The sequence below is a fragment of the Lathamus discolor genome, chromosome 2 (assembly GCF_037157495.1).
Source record: "Lathamus discolor isolate bLatDis1 chromosome 2, bLatDis1.hap1, whole genome shotgun sequence".
In the NCBI taxonomy this organism is placed as follows: Eukaryota; Metazoa; Chordata; class Aves; order Psittaciformes; family Psittacidae; genus Lathamus; species Lathamus discolor.
In genome coordinates, this window is record NC_088885.1 from 125,234,251 (window position 1) to 125,251,629 (window position 17,379).

The 17,379-nt window shown below is 37.9% G+C and overlaps 1 protein-coding gene across 1 annotated transcript in view; it reads left to right on the plus strand.

Moving 5' to 3' along the window:
* Nucleotides 1–17,379, plus strand: part of PREX2 (phosphatidylinositol-3,4,5-trisphosphate dependent Rac exchange factor 2) — a 176,251-nt gene that overhangs the window by 58,153 nt on the left and 100,719 nt on the right. Inside the window, exons 8-11 of the mRNA XM_065668406.1 lie at nt 4,955–5,088; nt 6,440–6,543; nt 13,598–13,747; nt 16,484–16,628. Coding sequence (XP_065524478.1) covers nt 4,955–5,088; nt 6,440–6,543; nt 13,598–13,747; nt 16,484–16,628 — 533 coding nt within the window. The remainder of the gene's footprint in view (nt 1–4,954; nt 5,089–6,439; nt 6,544–13,597; nt 13,748–16,483; nt 16,629–17,379) is intronic.

A 17,379-nucleotide genomic window follows, 5' to 3' on the forward strand; every position in this document is an offset into this window, starting at 1 on the left:
TGTTGCAGATTTCTTGCATATAGTCTCTCTCCTTCCAGTGCATTTAAAATGCATTTATTTTGTGATGTACTCATAGTAGCCCACATTTCAGACCTTGCCTGAGCTATTGCCTTGGTGGAATGATAGGTGACTGAATGGCAGCTGAAGCCAGTTTTACCTAAGTAGCCTGAAGGCTCTGAGATCTTATGGGCTTTTAGCCTGAAAAACCAGAGCCCTTGGTCCCAGTGCTGTCCACAGTAGAGGACTGCTTTACAGCTAGGTATTTGGAGTCTTCAGTGACTCATTAGGATAGGGGGAGGAAAATCTGATCTAGATTCACAGTATAAGCCTGGTTTGCAGGTTAGCTTTTTCCAAATGAGTCTTTTATGTGTTGGGTTTTTTGTTTTGTTTTGGGGTTTTGTTGTTGGATTTTTTTTTTTTTATTTTATTTTTTAATATGATCAAAACATGTTTGTTTCTACAAGGCATTTTCAAATTGACATATCACAAAAAGTCTGGTTTCACTCATACTACTCCATCACCTCTAATTGCAGGTACTTTAAATGCATAGAAAAATGAATTGTAGCATAGTAGTAGTGATTTTACATTTAGGTTGAGCAACTATATGATCTTCCCTTGCAAGCACTGAGTAAAAAATGTACATGCTTATGAAAACTTTGAAATAGCAAATTATTTTTCAGGTTCAAATTGCTTATATTTGACATTTCCCAGGTAGTTTCAATACAAACATTTAATGAAAACATGGTTGTGTTAGATGTTTTCGGTAATACATTTTTCCGAAAGTATTGCTTGTAGATAGTGTAGTTCAATTTTAGCTTCGTGCTTCTGGGACAAGGTGACTTCTCCTCTGTTAGTGTAGCCTTGAGCTTTCTACTATGAGAGGGGTAGCTCAGAGTTAGATAAATGAATTATCCTACTGGGCTGGACATCAACTATAGCTTGGTGTTTCTGCTGTAAACCCATGTGGAGGTTCAAGATGTAGCAATATCCTTCATGAAAACATTAGTAGTTGTTAGTCATCCTTGGAACTGCATGATGGATATGGCAGCGTTTGTGTGCCCTCTACCCTATTCTTCTTCGGGCATGTTTTTCATCCCTCAGGAACTGGTAGAGAGGAGGTGTACAGACAGCAGTGCTTTCACATGATATGCCCTTCCTCTTTGCTCCTTGTCAGCTCCATGCCCACCCCACCCATGTCTAGGGACAGGCTGAGTCTAACAGTTTTCCATAGGCAAGAGGGTGGCAGGGGACTTCTCTGCGTTAGGAGCATTATGTAGGACTGCCAGATGTGACTTACGATCGTCTTACCTTATACCCCTGGACTTCAGCAAATAAAACAGCAATAACAAAATTCACTGACCTGTGGCCACACCAGTATGGGTTGTGATCTTGTCAAAAGGTATTGAGTAAGTGAAGTTAACACTGTTCAGTATTTGGACAGGAGGTCTCTGAAGGGAAAAAAGTATCTCTAGAATGTTATTTTCATCATCTGGCAGAAGGAAACTAAAGAGGAAAACAATAGCAAAGTGTAGCAGTGTGATACGGGTAATGCACACTGCTGTATTGTAATGTTGAACTTGAATCATGATTGAGGCGAATCTTGATAATTCAAGTAGCCTGAATTGTAGATGTTTGAAGTATGTATAAAATAGGGTATTTTATGACACGGTGCTGGCACAGTAGCAAATCTTGCAAGGACTGTGGGGAAAAGGTATTTTTCTACAGTGAAAATGAAGACTTCAAATAAAATGTGAAAAAATACATCCTTTGGTAGGAAGCTGAAACTGCTGGTACAATTTTGAAGCCTTAAGCTGCATTTTTTTGTCTTCCCTACAAAAGATTACAATTTTCCAGCAAAGCTGAAGTTTTCTGTAAAAACAAACTGAAAATCTTTAAAAAATTCCCAACCTTTTAAAATGCAAATTATTACCAATATTCCAGCTAATTTTAAAAGCAGCTTGTGGTACTGTTTATCCTACTTAATGCACAAAAGCGATGGAATGAAAAAAATCTGCATTTCTGTAGTTGTGGTCAGCAAGCATTAAGTACAGCTGAAATTTATGCTGAATTTATATTACTGAGTATGCTTTTAAGGTGTTTCAGTGATCGGTCTCAAATAAAACTGTAAAATTAGTATGTCAGCTTCTGGTGCTGATGCTGTCCTAGGAAGGGAAGTATGATGTACTGGCTATAGATGATGTTCCTTTTTGGCTCATTTGATCCTAAATGGAAACAAGAGTGATTAGTTAATACTGATACTGAAGCTGCTCTATTTAGAGACCTGAATTATGTTCCAGTGTGATGGTTATGCAGTTTTTCTTATAATTTCTGTAAACAGGCTGCGTTCTCCTTAGAGCAGTCTGAGCTATTGCTCAATATTCAGGACTGTGACACAAAAAGGATGAATAATAAGATGAAGAGCTGAGAGCAGAACCCATGATTCCTTCTTGGCTCTTAATTGAGCCTATTTTTCTTTGGGCTACTGTGGTTAGATAAAAAAGAGGAAGTAACTACAGCTATTGCAGGCGTAAGTCTTTCAGAACATGTGTAGATGACAGTCCTGGCTTTTGCAGGTTTTCCAAGCTGACTGTTGACTGCCTCAAGTTAGGAAACTCTTTGAGCCATGGGTGTGTGCTCAATGCAGCCAGCAAGCATAATTATCAATAGGATTGCATGGCTGGATTCATGCAGCGCATGGACAGGAACTTTGTCCCGCAGGAGCATGGATTTTCAGAATAGCAAAATACACCTCTGAGTTCAAGGAAGGCTTCCTTGAGAGGTAAATTTTTCTTTATATGGTATAGAAATACCATGACTTTTTCAGAGAAATATTTTTGGAAAAGGCTATCCTTTGTTAAAGTAGCTTCTTTTCATTAACCTATATGAAAATGCCGGCCTTTCAACATGAAAGAATGATATGCCTTGAATCAAAAATGAGGCATGGGAAGTTTCATCCCAAACGTGTAAAGCTTAGCAAAATTCCGATGTCTTCAGTATATGTTAGGAAGAACTACACTAGGCAGTCTTAGTTGTACGTGCCACTGCTAGCTTTGTCTGAGTTTTAAATCTTGGTGTATTTGATTTAGCAGTTAGCTTAGCTTAGTGTAGAAGTATGTATCTTAATGATATTCAGGTTCCATGTGGCTTCAGCTTCCAGGCTCCTCTTGGCATAGATCATGTCTTGTAAATCCCCATTTTCAGATGTTTCTGACTAAATAGTGAAGTTAGTGAGGATAAGAATTATTGTATGAGGTTGGCCTGATTTTTAAGGAGTCGTCTCACCACCTAGATGTAATTTGGAAACCTTAGTGATTAAACTTAATCCGTTCAAAAAAGCCACAAACCCTCTAGTTTGCAGCAGTCCTAAATGAATACAAAACTAGTGTTAAGCATCATTAGAAATCACTATTTAATTATAGAATCATAGAATAGTTAGGGTTGGAAAGGACGTCAAGATCATCTAGTTCCAACCCCCCTGCCATAGGCAGGGACACCTCACACTAAACCATCCCACACAAGGCTTCATCCAACCTGGCCTTGAACACCGCCAGGGATGGAGCACTCACAACCTCCCTGGGCAACCCATTCCAGTGCCTCACCACCCTAACAGGAAAGAATTTCCTCCTTATATCCAATCTAAACTTCCCCTGTTTAAGTTTGAAGCCATTACCCCTTGTCCTGTCGCTACAGTCCCTGACGAAGAGTCCCTCCCCAGCATCCCTATAGGCCCCCTTCAGATACTGGAAGGCTGCTATGAGGTCTCCATGCAGCCTTCTCTTCTCCAGGCTGAACAGCCCCAACTTTCTCAGCCTATCTTCATGCGGGAGGTACTCCAGTCCCCTGATCATCCTCGTGGCCCTCCTCTGGACTTGTTCCAGCAGTTCCATATCCTTTTTATGTTAAGGACACCAGAACTGCACACAATGCTCCAGGTGAGGTCTCACGAGAGCAGAGTAGAGGGGCAGGATCACCTCCTTCGACCTGCTGGTCATGCTCCTTTTGATGCAGCCCAGGATACGGTTGGCTTTCTGGGCTGCGAGGGTGCACTGAAGCTGGCTCATGTTCATTTTCTCATCGACCAGCACCCCCAAGTCCTTCTCCGCAGGACTGCTCTGAATCTCTTCTTTGCCCAATCTGTAGCTGTGCCTGGGATTGCTCTGACCCAGGTGTAGGACCTTGCACTTGTCGTGGTTGAACTTCATAAGGTTAGCATCAGCCCACCTCACAAGCGTGTCAAGGTCCCTCTGGATGGCATCCCTTCCCTCCAGCTCATCAGCTGGACCACGCAGCTTGGTGTCATCGGCAAACTTGCTGAGGGCGCACTCAATCCCACTGTCCATGTCAGCGATGAAGATGTTAAACAAGACCGTTCCCACCACTGATCCCTGAGGGACACCACTCGTTACTGGTCTCCAGCCGGACATTGAGCCATTGACCACAACACCTTGTGTGCGCCCATCCAGCCAGTTCTTTATCCACCGAGTGGTCTATCCATCAAATTGATGTCTCTCCAATTTAGACACAAGGATGTTGTGTGGGACAGTGTCAAACGCTTTGCAGAAGTCCAGGTAGATGACATCAACTGCTTTACCCTTATCCATCAGTTCTGTAGCCCCATCATAGAAGGCCACCAAATTGGTCAGGCAGGATTTCCCCTTAGTGAAGCCATGCTGGCTGTCACCAAGCACCTTGTTGTTTTTCATGTGCCTTAGCATGCCTTCCAGGAGATTGTGCTCCAAGATTATGCCAGAAACAGAGGTGAGACTGACTGGTCTGTAATTCTCCGGGTCTTTCATTTTCCCCTTCTTTGAAAATGGGGGTTGTATTTCCCTATTCTTGGTGTTTCCAGAGAATCATTATGGCTGTAAGTTTATATAGGAAACTTTCCCTTAATCGCTGTGGAGTTCTTCAGTTCTCACAGAATAAAAAATGATATTTTCCCAATTGATTTTAGGGGTCCAACATCACAGATACGTGCACAGAAATGCTACGAAGTGGACTGCTATTGAAAATTTCAGCAGGAAATATCCAAGAGAGGATATTTTTTCTTTTTGACAACCTTTTGGTTTACTGCAAGAAGAAGCACAGGTAAGTGATTAATTTATGCTTTCAGAAATACATTTTTCTCACATTAAAGCTAATCCTCTGTATGCTTTTTCATAAGAATATTTTATTACCACCAAAGTGTTTACTGCAATTAATTGCAATATAAAAGTCAACATTTTTAGAGGAGATTCGCCATCCAAAGAGAAGTGTGTTTAATTCATACACTGGAAAAAAAAATTATACAAATGCAGAATCCAGATAGTGAACTGTGAGGAGAAAGAATCAGTTTTGCCGGTCTTCTGCAACAGGTTATATGTGATGGACTCACTCTCTTCTGGGAATGGTAAACAAAATGAATTTTTAGTTCAAACACATTAGCATTGTAGCTTATGTTATAAAACAAGTCTCTACAGATTCGAGAGTTTCAAGCCTTGTATTTCTAATCAGGGAAAACAGCCAGAAAGCTGCTGCTTCCTGCATTGCAGGAAAAAATTCCATAGTGTAGCAACAGGCTTCTGCAGTTACTCTTCAGTGCTCTTATGCTTCTGAGGAGTAAGGGTGTTCTTGAATACAGGCATCCCTCTTGAAACTGTTTAAGCTTGTCTCTCTGATCCAGAAGCTGGTTTTGAGTAGCCAGGAATGCATATAACTAGATAGATCCTTGATAGATTCCCAGTATGTGATAGACTTTGAGTATTCTCTCTAATAGCACTGCTGAGTACCATTATCTTTGCCTCTGCTTCTGCACAGTTGTGGATGGTGTCAGAGGAAACTCCACCTTTGACCTCAGCGTCCAGTTGAGGAAACTGTCTGCAATTGCTGAAACTGTTGCTTCATAAATCCAGGTTCTACTGTCATCAGCGCAGCCATGTCCATCAGATCAGTGCAAGTGCTTAAGATTTTCCAGGGTAGTTAAAGATGTGATAACCAGCTTTCATCTTGTTTTTCCAACTGTGTTTTAGCAGTGCCCTGGATTATCTGTAGCATTTAGGTAACAGATATATTTCTCTGCACCTATAATACCCATTTGTTTTGATCAGTGCTGTGGCTTGGCTTTTTCCATGTGCCTGTTAAAGTATAGATCTTGATGGCAGACAGTGGCATACAGGTATGGAACAGATATATATGTTGGAACAGAGCTTGTGTAGACAGAGACTTTCCTGATAAACTCTCATGTCAGCCAGCAGTTTGTTGATTACTCTTACCAGAGGTAGGATCTTTGCATTAGCATCAGCAGTGCCTCGTTCAGCAATGGTTTCCACAGTTCAACAGCACAGATATAAATGTATTGTGGTTCTTACTGTAGTCTTTAAATTCTGCGTGTACAGGTCATAATGCAGAAACATTGAAAAAAGTGGTGAGTGACATGCTCATTTGCACTTTCTTTTATCAGGCGATTGAAGAACAGCAAAGCATCTACAGATGGCCACCGTTACCTTTTTCGGGGCAGAATAAACACAGAAGTGATGGAGGTAGAGAATGTAGATGATGGAACAGGTGAGTATATTTGTGTTGCTTATTTACAGATGAGTCTTTCGAGGTGCTGAAATCAAATGCAGCTTCACAATTTCTTTGAGAATGGAGGGTGCTCTTTGTACTTAGAGTAAGGTGCCACGTTAAAAGCATTATGTGCTCATATCAAAACTTTACTTCTGTGACACATCATTGCTTTCATGCATTAGTTGAGCCGTCATAGGTGACTGTTTTATGCTAACATGAACAGAGTATTAAAATAAGGTGACATTTATTGTTCAACTGAAATACTATATTTAACTTCACTTAACAGCATTCCAGCGCTTAAAGAAGTTATCCCTAGGTGTGTGATATATTTGTAAAAGTGCATGGAAAAGTTAGTTTTGTTGGAATGTAGCCTCAAGCACTATACGTGTTGAAATTGTAACATAAGAGTTTAAGAAAATGGAAGTAATTTTTAATACCATTAGGGATATAATATACGATTGATTCTTTTTCTGACATACATTAGAAATGTAAAAGCCCAAAGTATTCCTACAAATGTAATTTTTTTTGGAAACTTAGGTTTAACCTTTGAGCTTAACAATTATTATTTCCTTATAATGAATAAAGAACACCTGGAAACCTTGGCCTTTTTAATGTAAAACTGAAATTTTTTTAAAAAAGGGAAACTTTAAAATTTGCATTGCGAGTGTGTCAGTCTGAAGGAAATTTCTGTGAGTTAGATATTATTTCTTCTGATTTCAGAAAGCATTAGCATTGCCCTACACCTGCTGTGGATGCCAAGCATTTCTAAATGTAATTTTCTAAAATGGAGCATTACTGACAAGGATGGTACACCTTAACTAAGCTTAATAGAAGTTGTATATTTCTTGAAAATCAAGATTTCATTTTTAACTAATCTTCACTTCTTTTCAAAATATTTCCTCACTTCTTGTTTTAGTGAATAGACTTTGAGAGCAGTTTGGCTGTTGTTCTGATTGCAATAAACTAGTTTATTGGAAGACTATTGTGTTTTTCCATCATCTCTTCAAGTTTTTCAGTCTTTTGTCATGGGTTGTGTTTTCCAAGTTTTTATTACTTTTTGTGTCCTTTGGAGTTTAAGGTTATTTTTTGAAATTTTTTGTGGGGTTTTTTTCTTCTTTTTTTTTTTTCCCCAGTTTGTTTGCATCTTTTGTATTTTGAGGTGTCCAGAGCTGAAACTTCACTGGGGCCAAGCAGATCATAATAATTACTATAGTGCTGCACAAGGGATATCTGTTATTAGACTCAGGATTATTTGGCTTTTCTGAGAGCATTATTTTTTAATTTTCAGTTCATGTTCCAGAATACCACACCAGATCCTTTTATGCAGTACTGTTGCTTATCCCAATACATCTTACACTGTGTTAATGTCTGAGAGTAGGTCCTACTAAAATCATAGAATATCTCAAGTTGGAAGGGACCCGTAAGGACCATCAAGCCCAACTCCCTGCTCCTCACAGGACTAAACTATTCCTCACAAATCATTACTTTCTTTTCTGTACTGAATTTTATCTTCCTATTTCCACAAATTATTAAGCATTCAGAATTCACATCTTGTTCCCCAAATCTCTTGCAATGCTTCTTGTCTTGGTTCCATGAACATTGTTACGACTGAATCATTTCAGCTTTTGATAAAACTAGTGGAAAATGCTGAATGGTAGAGCACTATGGCATCACACTTCATTCATTGTCCTTGTTTGATAGACATATTTTGTAGGAACTCCCTGGCATCTGTTTTGGGGTATGTCCTTCACCAGGCCCACCAATTTAGTTAGTGGTTTAGAAATATCTATATGTATACCCTAATGAACTTCATCAAGCCTTGCTGACTTGAGTACAGTTTATCTAATATTCTATATCCTGCTATTTCCTTTTCTGCCAAATTGTTAGCGTTATTTATATGAAATCTCAGCACTTTGTTTATGCAAAACAGAGCTGAGTGTTTTGGTCTTTCATGTCATGTATTATTTGTCTACATTTAATTTATTTTGCTTCATCTTCCTTATATATGTTTTAGAAATAAAATACAGCTTTTCCATTTAAATTTTGACACTTTCTAAGACTGCATCTCTTTACTTGTAACTCTTGATGTTACTGTGACCACAGTGGTGTATACCCACTATTATCTTTATGAATATTTCAAAAAGGCTGTAGCTTTTTTCGTTCACTGTCTCTGATCCTTCATACTGCTGTGCTTTCAGTGTTGTCTATAGCAGATATTTCTTCCTTCTTCCTTCCATGACTATCTTGTATTTCTCAGATCTGTCTTGTCGTTCTTCATTCGCTTGTTCTAGCTATCCAGTTCTTGATCACTTTCACACTGTCCGTTTTCCTTTCTGTCCATTTGTTTACTTCCTCAGTGAATCTTCAAATATAATTTGCTGTAAACCATTTGTCTTCCTCTCCACTCCAGACATTTCCTTCAGCCACAGGAAATTTTGCTACTGTCTCCATTTCCTATAGCCTTGCAAACAGTACTGGAGGCTATTATACTTCCTTCCTACTTGCTTTCCTGAGCCACATCAGATCTTGTCACTTTTATAAATGCAACATTTCTTAAATCCGTCCTCCTTTCCACACTTCTGAGACATTAGTTAATGGTTTGCTTATTTTGATTTCTACATTATTAGAGGTGGTAGATGCTCCGTCCCTGGAAACATTCAAGGTCAGGTTGGACAGGGCTCTGAGCAACCTGATGTATTTGAGGATGTCCCTGCTTGTTGCAGAGGAGTTGGACTAGAATCAAAGAGAGGATTGGAAGGGACCTTATGATCATCTGTCTCCAACCCACCTGCCATGGGCAGGAATGCTTCACACTAGACTGTGTTGCCCAAGGCTTTGTCCTACCTGGGCTTGAACACTGCCAGGGATGGAGCATTTACCACTTCTTTGGTCAACCTGTTCCAGCGCCTCACCACCCTCACAGTAAAGAACTTCTTCCTTATATCTAATCTGAACTCCCCCTGTTTAAATGATCTTTGAAGATCCATTCCAACTCAAACTATTCTATGTTTATTCTTACCTGCTTATTTTTTTTTCCATAGCCCCTCATTTTCCATCTTCTCCATTTCAGTTTGTCCAATATCCTACATTCATTTTTTTTTATTGTTGTAGTTACTGCTGTTTCATCCCTCCTTTCCATGGTTCTCTTTGAAATATGGAAGTGTCTGTGTTATTTCCATGGCCTTTCCTTGCCATCCTCTCTCCCTTTAAAAAAACAAACCTCCAAAAACCTTTTTTCTTTCCTTGTAGTCAAGAAGTGTATTCCTTCTCCTCACACTGACACTTTTTCTTTCACTGAGATCATGATGCCCTCCTTTAACCTTCCTCTGTCTTTGCTATTCTTATTTGTTGCACTCAGCTGTCTTGTTTCTCATCCCCTGTAGTCATCCACATTTGAGCTGTAACCGAGTACTGTTCTGCTTTGTTGTTTTTGTCTTGTCTCATTCCCAAGGGTAGTAATCTGATCGCCTGAGCCTCATTCACATTAGCTTTGCATATGCCTTTTTTGGTATTGTGTTATTTTATTCTCCTTAATCATCTATTCCTATCACTTTCTATGTTTCTTAATCTAGAGTGGAAGCTCTGAGTGGAGAGTGCTTATGTTTTCATACCTACGCATGACTTTTTCTCGTGTATTATTCATGGGTCTCTTTATAGACATTAAAGACTTCTCACTTTAGATGATAGTTACACAGTTCTTTACTGTAGATTTTGGGATCCTCTGCTCACTTGTTCTAAGGAACCGTAGGGCTCCAGGGAACAGGGTTACTGACAGCGTTTGCATTCAGTGTTGATAGATGTAGGAATGTAGTCTTCCTTGTTTGTAAGTAGAAGCATAGAAATAGGAAAACAGATTCCCAGTGTGGTTTATTGTCATGCTAATGACATGCCTACAGAAATTAACAAAGTTTTTTCTGAAAAGCAATTTTTCTTTGGTGAAATTAGGCCTTGGCTGAGCATCACAGTTGGTGTAAGCTCTTTTTTGTTTCAGCATCATGAAGCACTCTGCTTTTTTTTGATTGCATTGATTAAAGTGGAATGCATTTTACTTATCAGGGCAGACTGTTTGTCGTCTTAAAACAATGCAGCTACACAACCACTTGCAAGTATTAGAAACGTAGATATATTGTGATGCTATTTTTTTTTCTGTATTCAGTTTTTTTAAACTAAATTTTGAGAGAAAAATGTATTTCTAAAGGCAAATGAATGTTACTTAGTTTATGAAGACAAGCAGTTGGGTCTTAGGAAATACCAGATTTATGGTTGCTTATACTAAGTTCTGTCCCCTGTTGTCTTGAAATGAGGCATGCATGATACAGAAAAAACCACTACAAGTTGTTAATATACAGAGACTGCATCAAAAAGTATGCAAAGGAGGAAGGGAATTGATATTATGCAGTAGTTATTTCGTTGGTATTTCTGAGCACTGGGGCTCCTAAGAACCTAAAGTCTGAAAATCTCGTAAGTATTTCAATACAGATATTTCTGATTGTCTTTTTAAGGGAAAAAAAAAAAAAATCTGTTGTTATATGGCTGTGACAAATTGCTTTTTAGGCATTTCAAAGGTTTGAGTCTTGAATTTATATTTTATATATATTACAGCTGAAATGGCAAGCTTTAATGTATTACCAAGTATGATTAGAAGATGATGTCATCTTTCATCACCTTTTGTTGGGAAGCTGGAGGCTTAATGAGTTGTTAAGCATGCTTGTTCAGGCTTTGCATGAAGTAACTTGAAGTCTCATGCTCTCCTTCCTTCTGTAACCAGTATGTCAGGCTTGCAAATCACTTGTTTAGCCTGACTGGCAGCTGCGATTGCCTTGATGTGAAGAATGTGCATATATCCTGTGCAGCTGGCCATCTCCTGGCTGGCCGACCAGCACATCTGCAGCTCATGACCAGATTTTGTCCAATAGCCAGTCCAAAGAAGGTATGAGTTTATGTGGGATGATAGCATAAGGCTGAAATGCTCTTCAGGAGACAATGGGCATGGTTGTATTAAGGTAAAAAAATTGCCCATGGGAATCTTGGAGGATTGTAGTTGTAGGGAACACAGGGAGCAAAAGGGAAATTAGGAGTATTGCAGTTAAAGGCAGAGGTTGGAGTTGAGCTGGGTATTACAGGAGAGGATTACAATTGCAAAACTGGGTGATAGCTACCCATTTTTTCCTCCACCTGAACCTATTGCCATCTGTAAACATAGGCAGTCTTAGTACTTAGCTAAGTGACTGGGCTTTTTCACAGAATGTGACTTTGTAGTGTCATGAGGTAAATGTGGTCAAACTACCAGTTACAGAACTTATATGACAAGGAAGCTGCATGTTTAAAATGTCATCTCTACATCGGGATATTCAAGTGTCTGGATGAGCCGTTTTTTTTATGAATTAAACTACTAAGCTGACACCAATTTCTGTCCAGAGTAAATTGTGAGAATCTAAGTCCAAATGTGAGCCTGAGCCATCATTTTTTATTTTTAATTCTTTTGGCCATAATTCTGTTGCAGTTCACTGCATTACAGATCATACTATTTCCTTACATGGGTGTTGCAATGACAGGTATGTGGTAACAAACACTACAAGAAAAATATCACCCGGTAGTTTTGTATTTATTTACCTCTACCTTAATGAAAAAAAACCCACAAAGGCACAGCTAGCGCCATATTGCAAGGTTTACAAGTATATGCTTAAATAATACAAAGGGACATTAACCTTCCTTCCTCCAGTGCTCTTGCCTCTGATCTCCAAAGGTCTGCAGTCTGTCAGCTGAGAGCTTCTGTCTGAGGCTTCTTTCTTTTCCCTGGCTTTTGACTTTGATTTTCTGACAGTGCATGAATGATGGCTAGTTTTCAAGAAACAGTGTTTTTAAAGAGGCAAAGTATATTATAAATAGGTTATGTGTATTGAAATATGATAAATAGGTAAGTGGTATAAACATGATGTTGCAAAAGTAACTTACTTTTCCCCATCATAGACTTACTTGCACTTTCTTACACACTTTGAGTACTAGAAAGTTTTGTTGGTTTAGAAATCAGCCATCAGGCTCATGATTTTTAGTAGTTCCTGACATTTCCCAGCCCAGTATACAAAGCTTGGCTGCTTTCCATCTAATTAAAATGCAGAGTTATTGAAAGAATACTAGCATGTCTGCTGAGATTTAAGATAAATCTTAGCAAGCGTTTCAGCAAGGGCTTCATTTTTGAAAAATCCCATCTCATCGTACAAAATAGGGCTGAATTATGAAAAAGTATTTATGAGGTTAAAAGCTCTGTTGTTATTACAGTCATTCAGTGCTGGCCCTAGGACTTGCCTCTTAATGAGTTTTTGGTGAGAAAATGTTGACCTTTGATTTCCTAATATTTGGTATGGAAGTTGCTATTTCTAGTTTTAATCTGTACTTTATGCAAATGTATTAGTTATCGTAAGGCATTCATGCCACACAAATTTTCCTCCAGAAAATGCATGTAATCCTAGTGAAGGATATTCAAGGGTGTTAGTTTTGGAAAGGAAGTCTCTGTAGCTGATTTCTGAGTAAGATTTATGGAATAGCATTTTAAACTCAAATATTACAGAAGTAAAGGAAGAATATCTGCTTGCTTGTCAAAAGGAAGTTGTATTTTTCCCCTGCATGTTTAATCTTTTTTAAAAAAATCAGTAGTAAATCATTCAATCAGCATGGCAGCTCTGAGTGATTTAAGGGGCAAAACCACAATGCTGCTTTTTTAAAGGAATTATTTATTACAGTTTAACGTGAAAAAAGTATTCCAAGTACCGTGATCTGTTCTTTTAATAGAACTCTGCCTGTTTTAGTGTCAGGTTTTTACCTTCTTCCGTATGCTAGACAATTCTGTCACATTTTAAGACCATCATTTACTGAAAGTTAAAAGTACAACTTAAGTTATAATGTAGTTTACAAGCAGCAGATAACTTTAAAGTAATTTTTATTCTTTTGTATTTCCTGAGTTTTATGTGTAATGGTAGAAGTTCTTAGTAATTGCAACAACTATTGCTTTTTAAATAATTGGTGCTCTTTAAGCCATTGTATCTATTCCCAGCCGACTATCACAGCAGTGGCCACACTGTTATAAATGGCTGGAAGATCCACAACACAGCAAAGAATAAATGGTTTGTATGCATGGCAAAAACCCCTGAAGAGAAGCAAGAATGGCTGGAAGCTATTTTGAAAGAGCGAGAGAGAAGAAAAGGTAGGTTAATAAACTTCTTTGTGTTGTTTCGCCAGAAAGCCATGCTGTATTTTACGTTGAGATATAAAGCAAAACCAGCTGCCACACAGACTTGTGGTGTCAAGTTCAGCTGAAGGTTTATGGATACCAGCTTGGAAAAAATAAATCAAACTTTGAACTGGGAAGGCCATAATGGCTTTAATCATGTATGCTGGTAGTGAAGAGTTTCGTAAATGGGGAGATGATTTAAGCTATGATTTTGTAGTTTATCCTGAAGCAGTATAAATAATCATAATTTCATTGAGGCCTGTGTACTGTTGTGGTTTGTGGTATATGACTATCTATCCTAAATACCTTATGGGATTTGTATGCATTGATTGACTTTTGTGACTGGCCATTTGAATCACTGAAATGAGAAGGTTTTCTGTGTTGGAACTCCATGCAGATGATCCAGCATGAAATGGTACAAAATATACTCACAATCCCATGATTGAGGTATTCTCCCTTGCAAAAGAAAGAAACTACAATTGGAAAACCACTATAATTTTGAATAAATGGAATAAGGTGGAAGAATGCATTGATAAAATACAATCCTGATCTCAAATGTGACCATGGGTATCATAATGCGTTCAAGGTGAACCCAGTACAAAGTAGAACCAGGGAAAGATGATGCATCATCATCTTCTGGAGCTAATTTCATTTTCAAGCTTGAATATGCTAATCAGTAATAACGTTTGTAGCCTTGGTATTGAAGGAAAATATGACCTTGTAGTTAGATCTGTGTTTCTTTTCCTGGTCTGCATAGATTTTTTGTAGCCTGTTGCGGTAACCATTGCTTTGTGCCTTTGTTCTAAATGTAGACTAACAATGCTTTCTTTGGTGTTTTAAATTTGAATACTGAATGTTTGTAGAACCTTTGCCATAGGACCAGAGTTTCAACTAGGGTGTCTGAGCACTGGCTAGTTAATAATGCCACCAGGAATTCATAGAAAAGCTAAAAATGTGCCTCACATATCAAAACCCCCCAGAATTTTTAAAATAAAAATGAAAAAGCAGTGTGGTAGAGATAGTGTCAAATACAACAAAAAAGAGGTTGCCTGCTTCTGTATAGGCCTTTGTCTTACTTGACAGAAAGGCTTTTAACAAATCCCACTTCGCTGCTCAGTTTCTTGGCTCCCTTAAACTCTTGATACCTTTATGTGAGAAATGGAAAGAGTGAGTAGGATTATTTTATGTTGACGGATTCTTTATACTATCAAGCAGCTGGTAATAGAGGTAGGTTTGAGGTAAATCTTGCGAAGTGCGAGGTAGCCATCCCAAAGTCAAGCCATGTGTTAGGATTTTAGCATTTTTTGATTTGGCAAAATTTTCAGCTCCTGGTGTTCTCAGTGGGTTTGCCATCAAGGAGACAACCGTGAAAGAAAGAGGAGAGGGTTTGGTACACACTTAGACTCAGCTTGCAACACAGAATCTTAAAAAAATATTTCTTGAATATCTCTGTTAGTCTATCGGCTTAGGGATTTATCCTCTTCCTCCAACAGAGTGAGTTGTGTTTTTTCAAAATATCAGAAAAAAACACCTCTTGCAAAGCAGGATGTATCAACTTAATTGCATTCAAGTTGCCAAATGACTTGGGAACCAAACAGCTGTCTGTTTAGAATTCAAATTCTGTATCTAAATGCAACTCTAACACTCTCTCATTCACTGTGAACATAAAGATGCTTTAATTGTATGTTTACTTAGTAAGACATGGAGCCTGTTCATGTGTGTGTATATAGGCAATTACACTGAAGCCCAAGTGACTGCACATGTGAAAACAGTGTTTCATCTCCTTTGCAAGACTGATACAAACTAAATCAAATCTGTATTTTCAGAATTAAGCAAGTGGCAGACTGTTTCTCAGATTAAATATCTACAGTAACAGTTTTAAAAATGCAAAAATCTGAACAGAAACTGAGAACATGTACATAAGTTGTTCTAGAAATGTATAGTTTTGTCCAGAACTAAAAATTGTTTATCGAGAAAGCACGTGGGATATGAAGGTCTGTGGTGCTTCTTGGAAGCACAACCTTCTGTGAGTGGCTGGTGGGATGCAAAATTCAACCAAAACTGGCTTTGATCATCTGTTACTCAGAAAACATAATGATTTCCTCTAGAAGCAGGGGAAAAAAAACAACCCAATAAGAAATACTGAAATAAAACCTTCAATAGTCTTCATGTTGTTGAAAAAAATCTGAAGGAAATAGAAATGAAGTTGTGTATATGCTTTTGTGGAAAAGGGCTGAATTAATCTTATATGAAAGTAATAAATGTATAACAGCTAATTAGCTACTATTAACTGGAAATTTGAAAAAGTTTTGTGCAAGTGAAAACATTTTTATTATCGTATGGTGTTTATTATCATATGGTATGGCTTTTTTTTTTTTTTTTTTTATTTGTGAAGACATGACTATTCCCTTGCAAATATTCATATACTGAAGTCTGAAAATCACAGCATTAGTATTTATTACTACAATATCAATGGTTATGTCAATATAATAACATTTTAACTTTGCTATAAGGAACTAAAAGATATAATGATTTTGCTTTATGAAGATCAGATGTTCATGGTTAAAGTTGATTGTGAGAAAAATAATAGAAAGCAGTTCCTTTACCCTTTTTTGTATGTAAAATATTGGTATTGCTTCTCCATTTTAGGGAAAGTACTGAAATATAATGGCAATATCACTTCATAAAACTTTCATGCATTTTTGGCAGGTTTAAAATTGGGTATGGAACAAGACACTTGGGTGATGATCTCTGAGCAAGGAGAACGACTGTACAAAATGATGTGCAAACAAGGGAATCTCATCAAAGACAGGAAGAGGAAATTAACCACTTTTCCCAAATGCTTTCTTGGAAGGTATTATATGCATTTTATAGCATTATTTTTTACCAGCTAAGCCCACATTTTACATCTTCTTTGGGATTCTGTGGAAACCACACTTTATTTGTAGTGTCCGTTAGGCCTCTTTGCCTCCCAGAATTTAGCCAAAATGTAAATTGGTCTGAAATTTAGGGATGTGCACTCATGTTCCAAAATAGCTTTATTAAAGGGACAAGGCTGTAAAGGCTTGTTGAAAATATGAGAATGCATCAAATAAAATAGTTTATTTAAAGAAATAATTCCCAACTTGTTTAATGATTTTTTTTTTTCTGAAATACTTAGAATATCAAATTTTATTGTTCCACTTAAAAAAAAATCCTGCTCTCAAAACTGTTTCTGTCCTCCTCTTATTTAACTAAAATTTACATGTTTAAAAATACACTCTTATTATCAGGATGATCTTTCTAATGACATACCTATGGCTTAAGAAGACTGAATGCAAGAGAAAGAGAAAGCAATAGGTACCCTGAAAATGTGCGTGTGACAACAAAATTAGTTGGGTAGGTGGAGGGGTTATCAGTTGTTTTATCTGACTGTAAGATAGCTAAGCCTGGAAAGTATTTCTATAAAGTGCAATGATTTACACAAACACACTCTAGTGAAGAAACTCACCACTGGCTTCAGAAGTGGAAATGAAACTTCGCAATTTTCATGTGCCATCAGAAGTCACATAGCTGATGAGAATTGAAACCACGATTAAGATTAATGATTGAGTTAGGGTTGAATC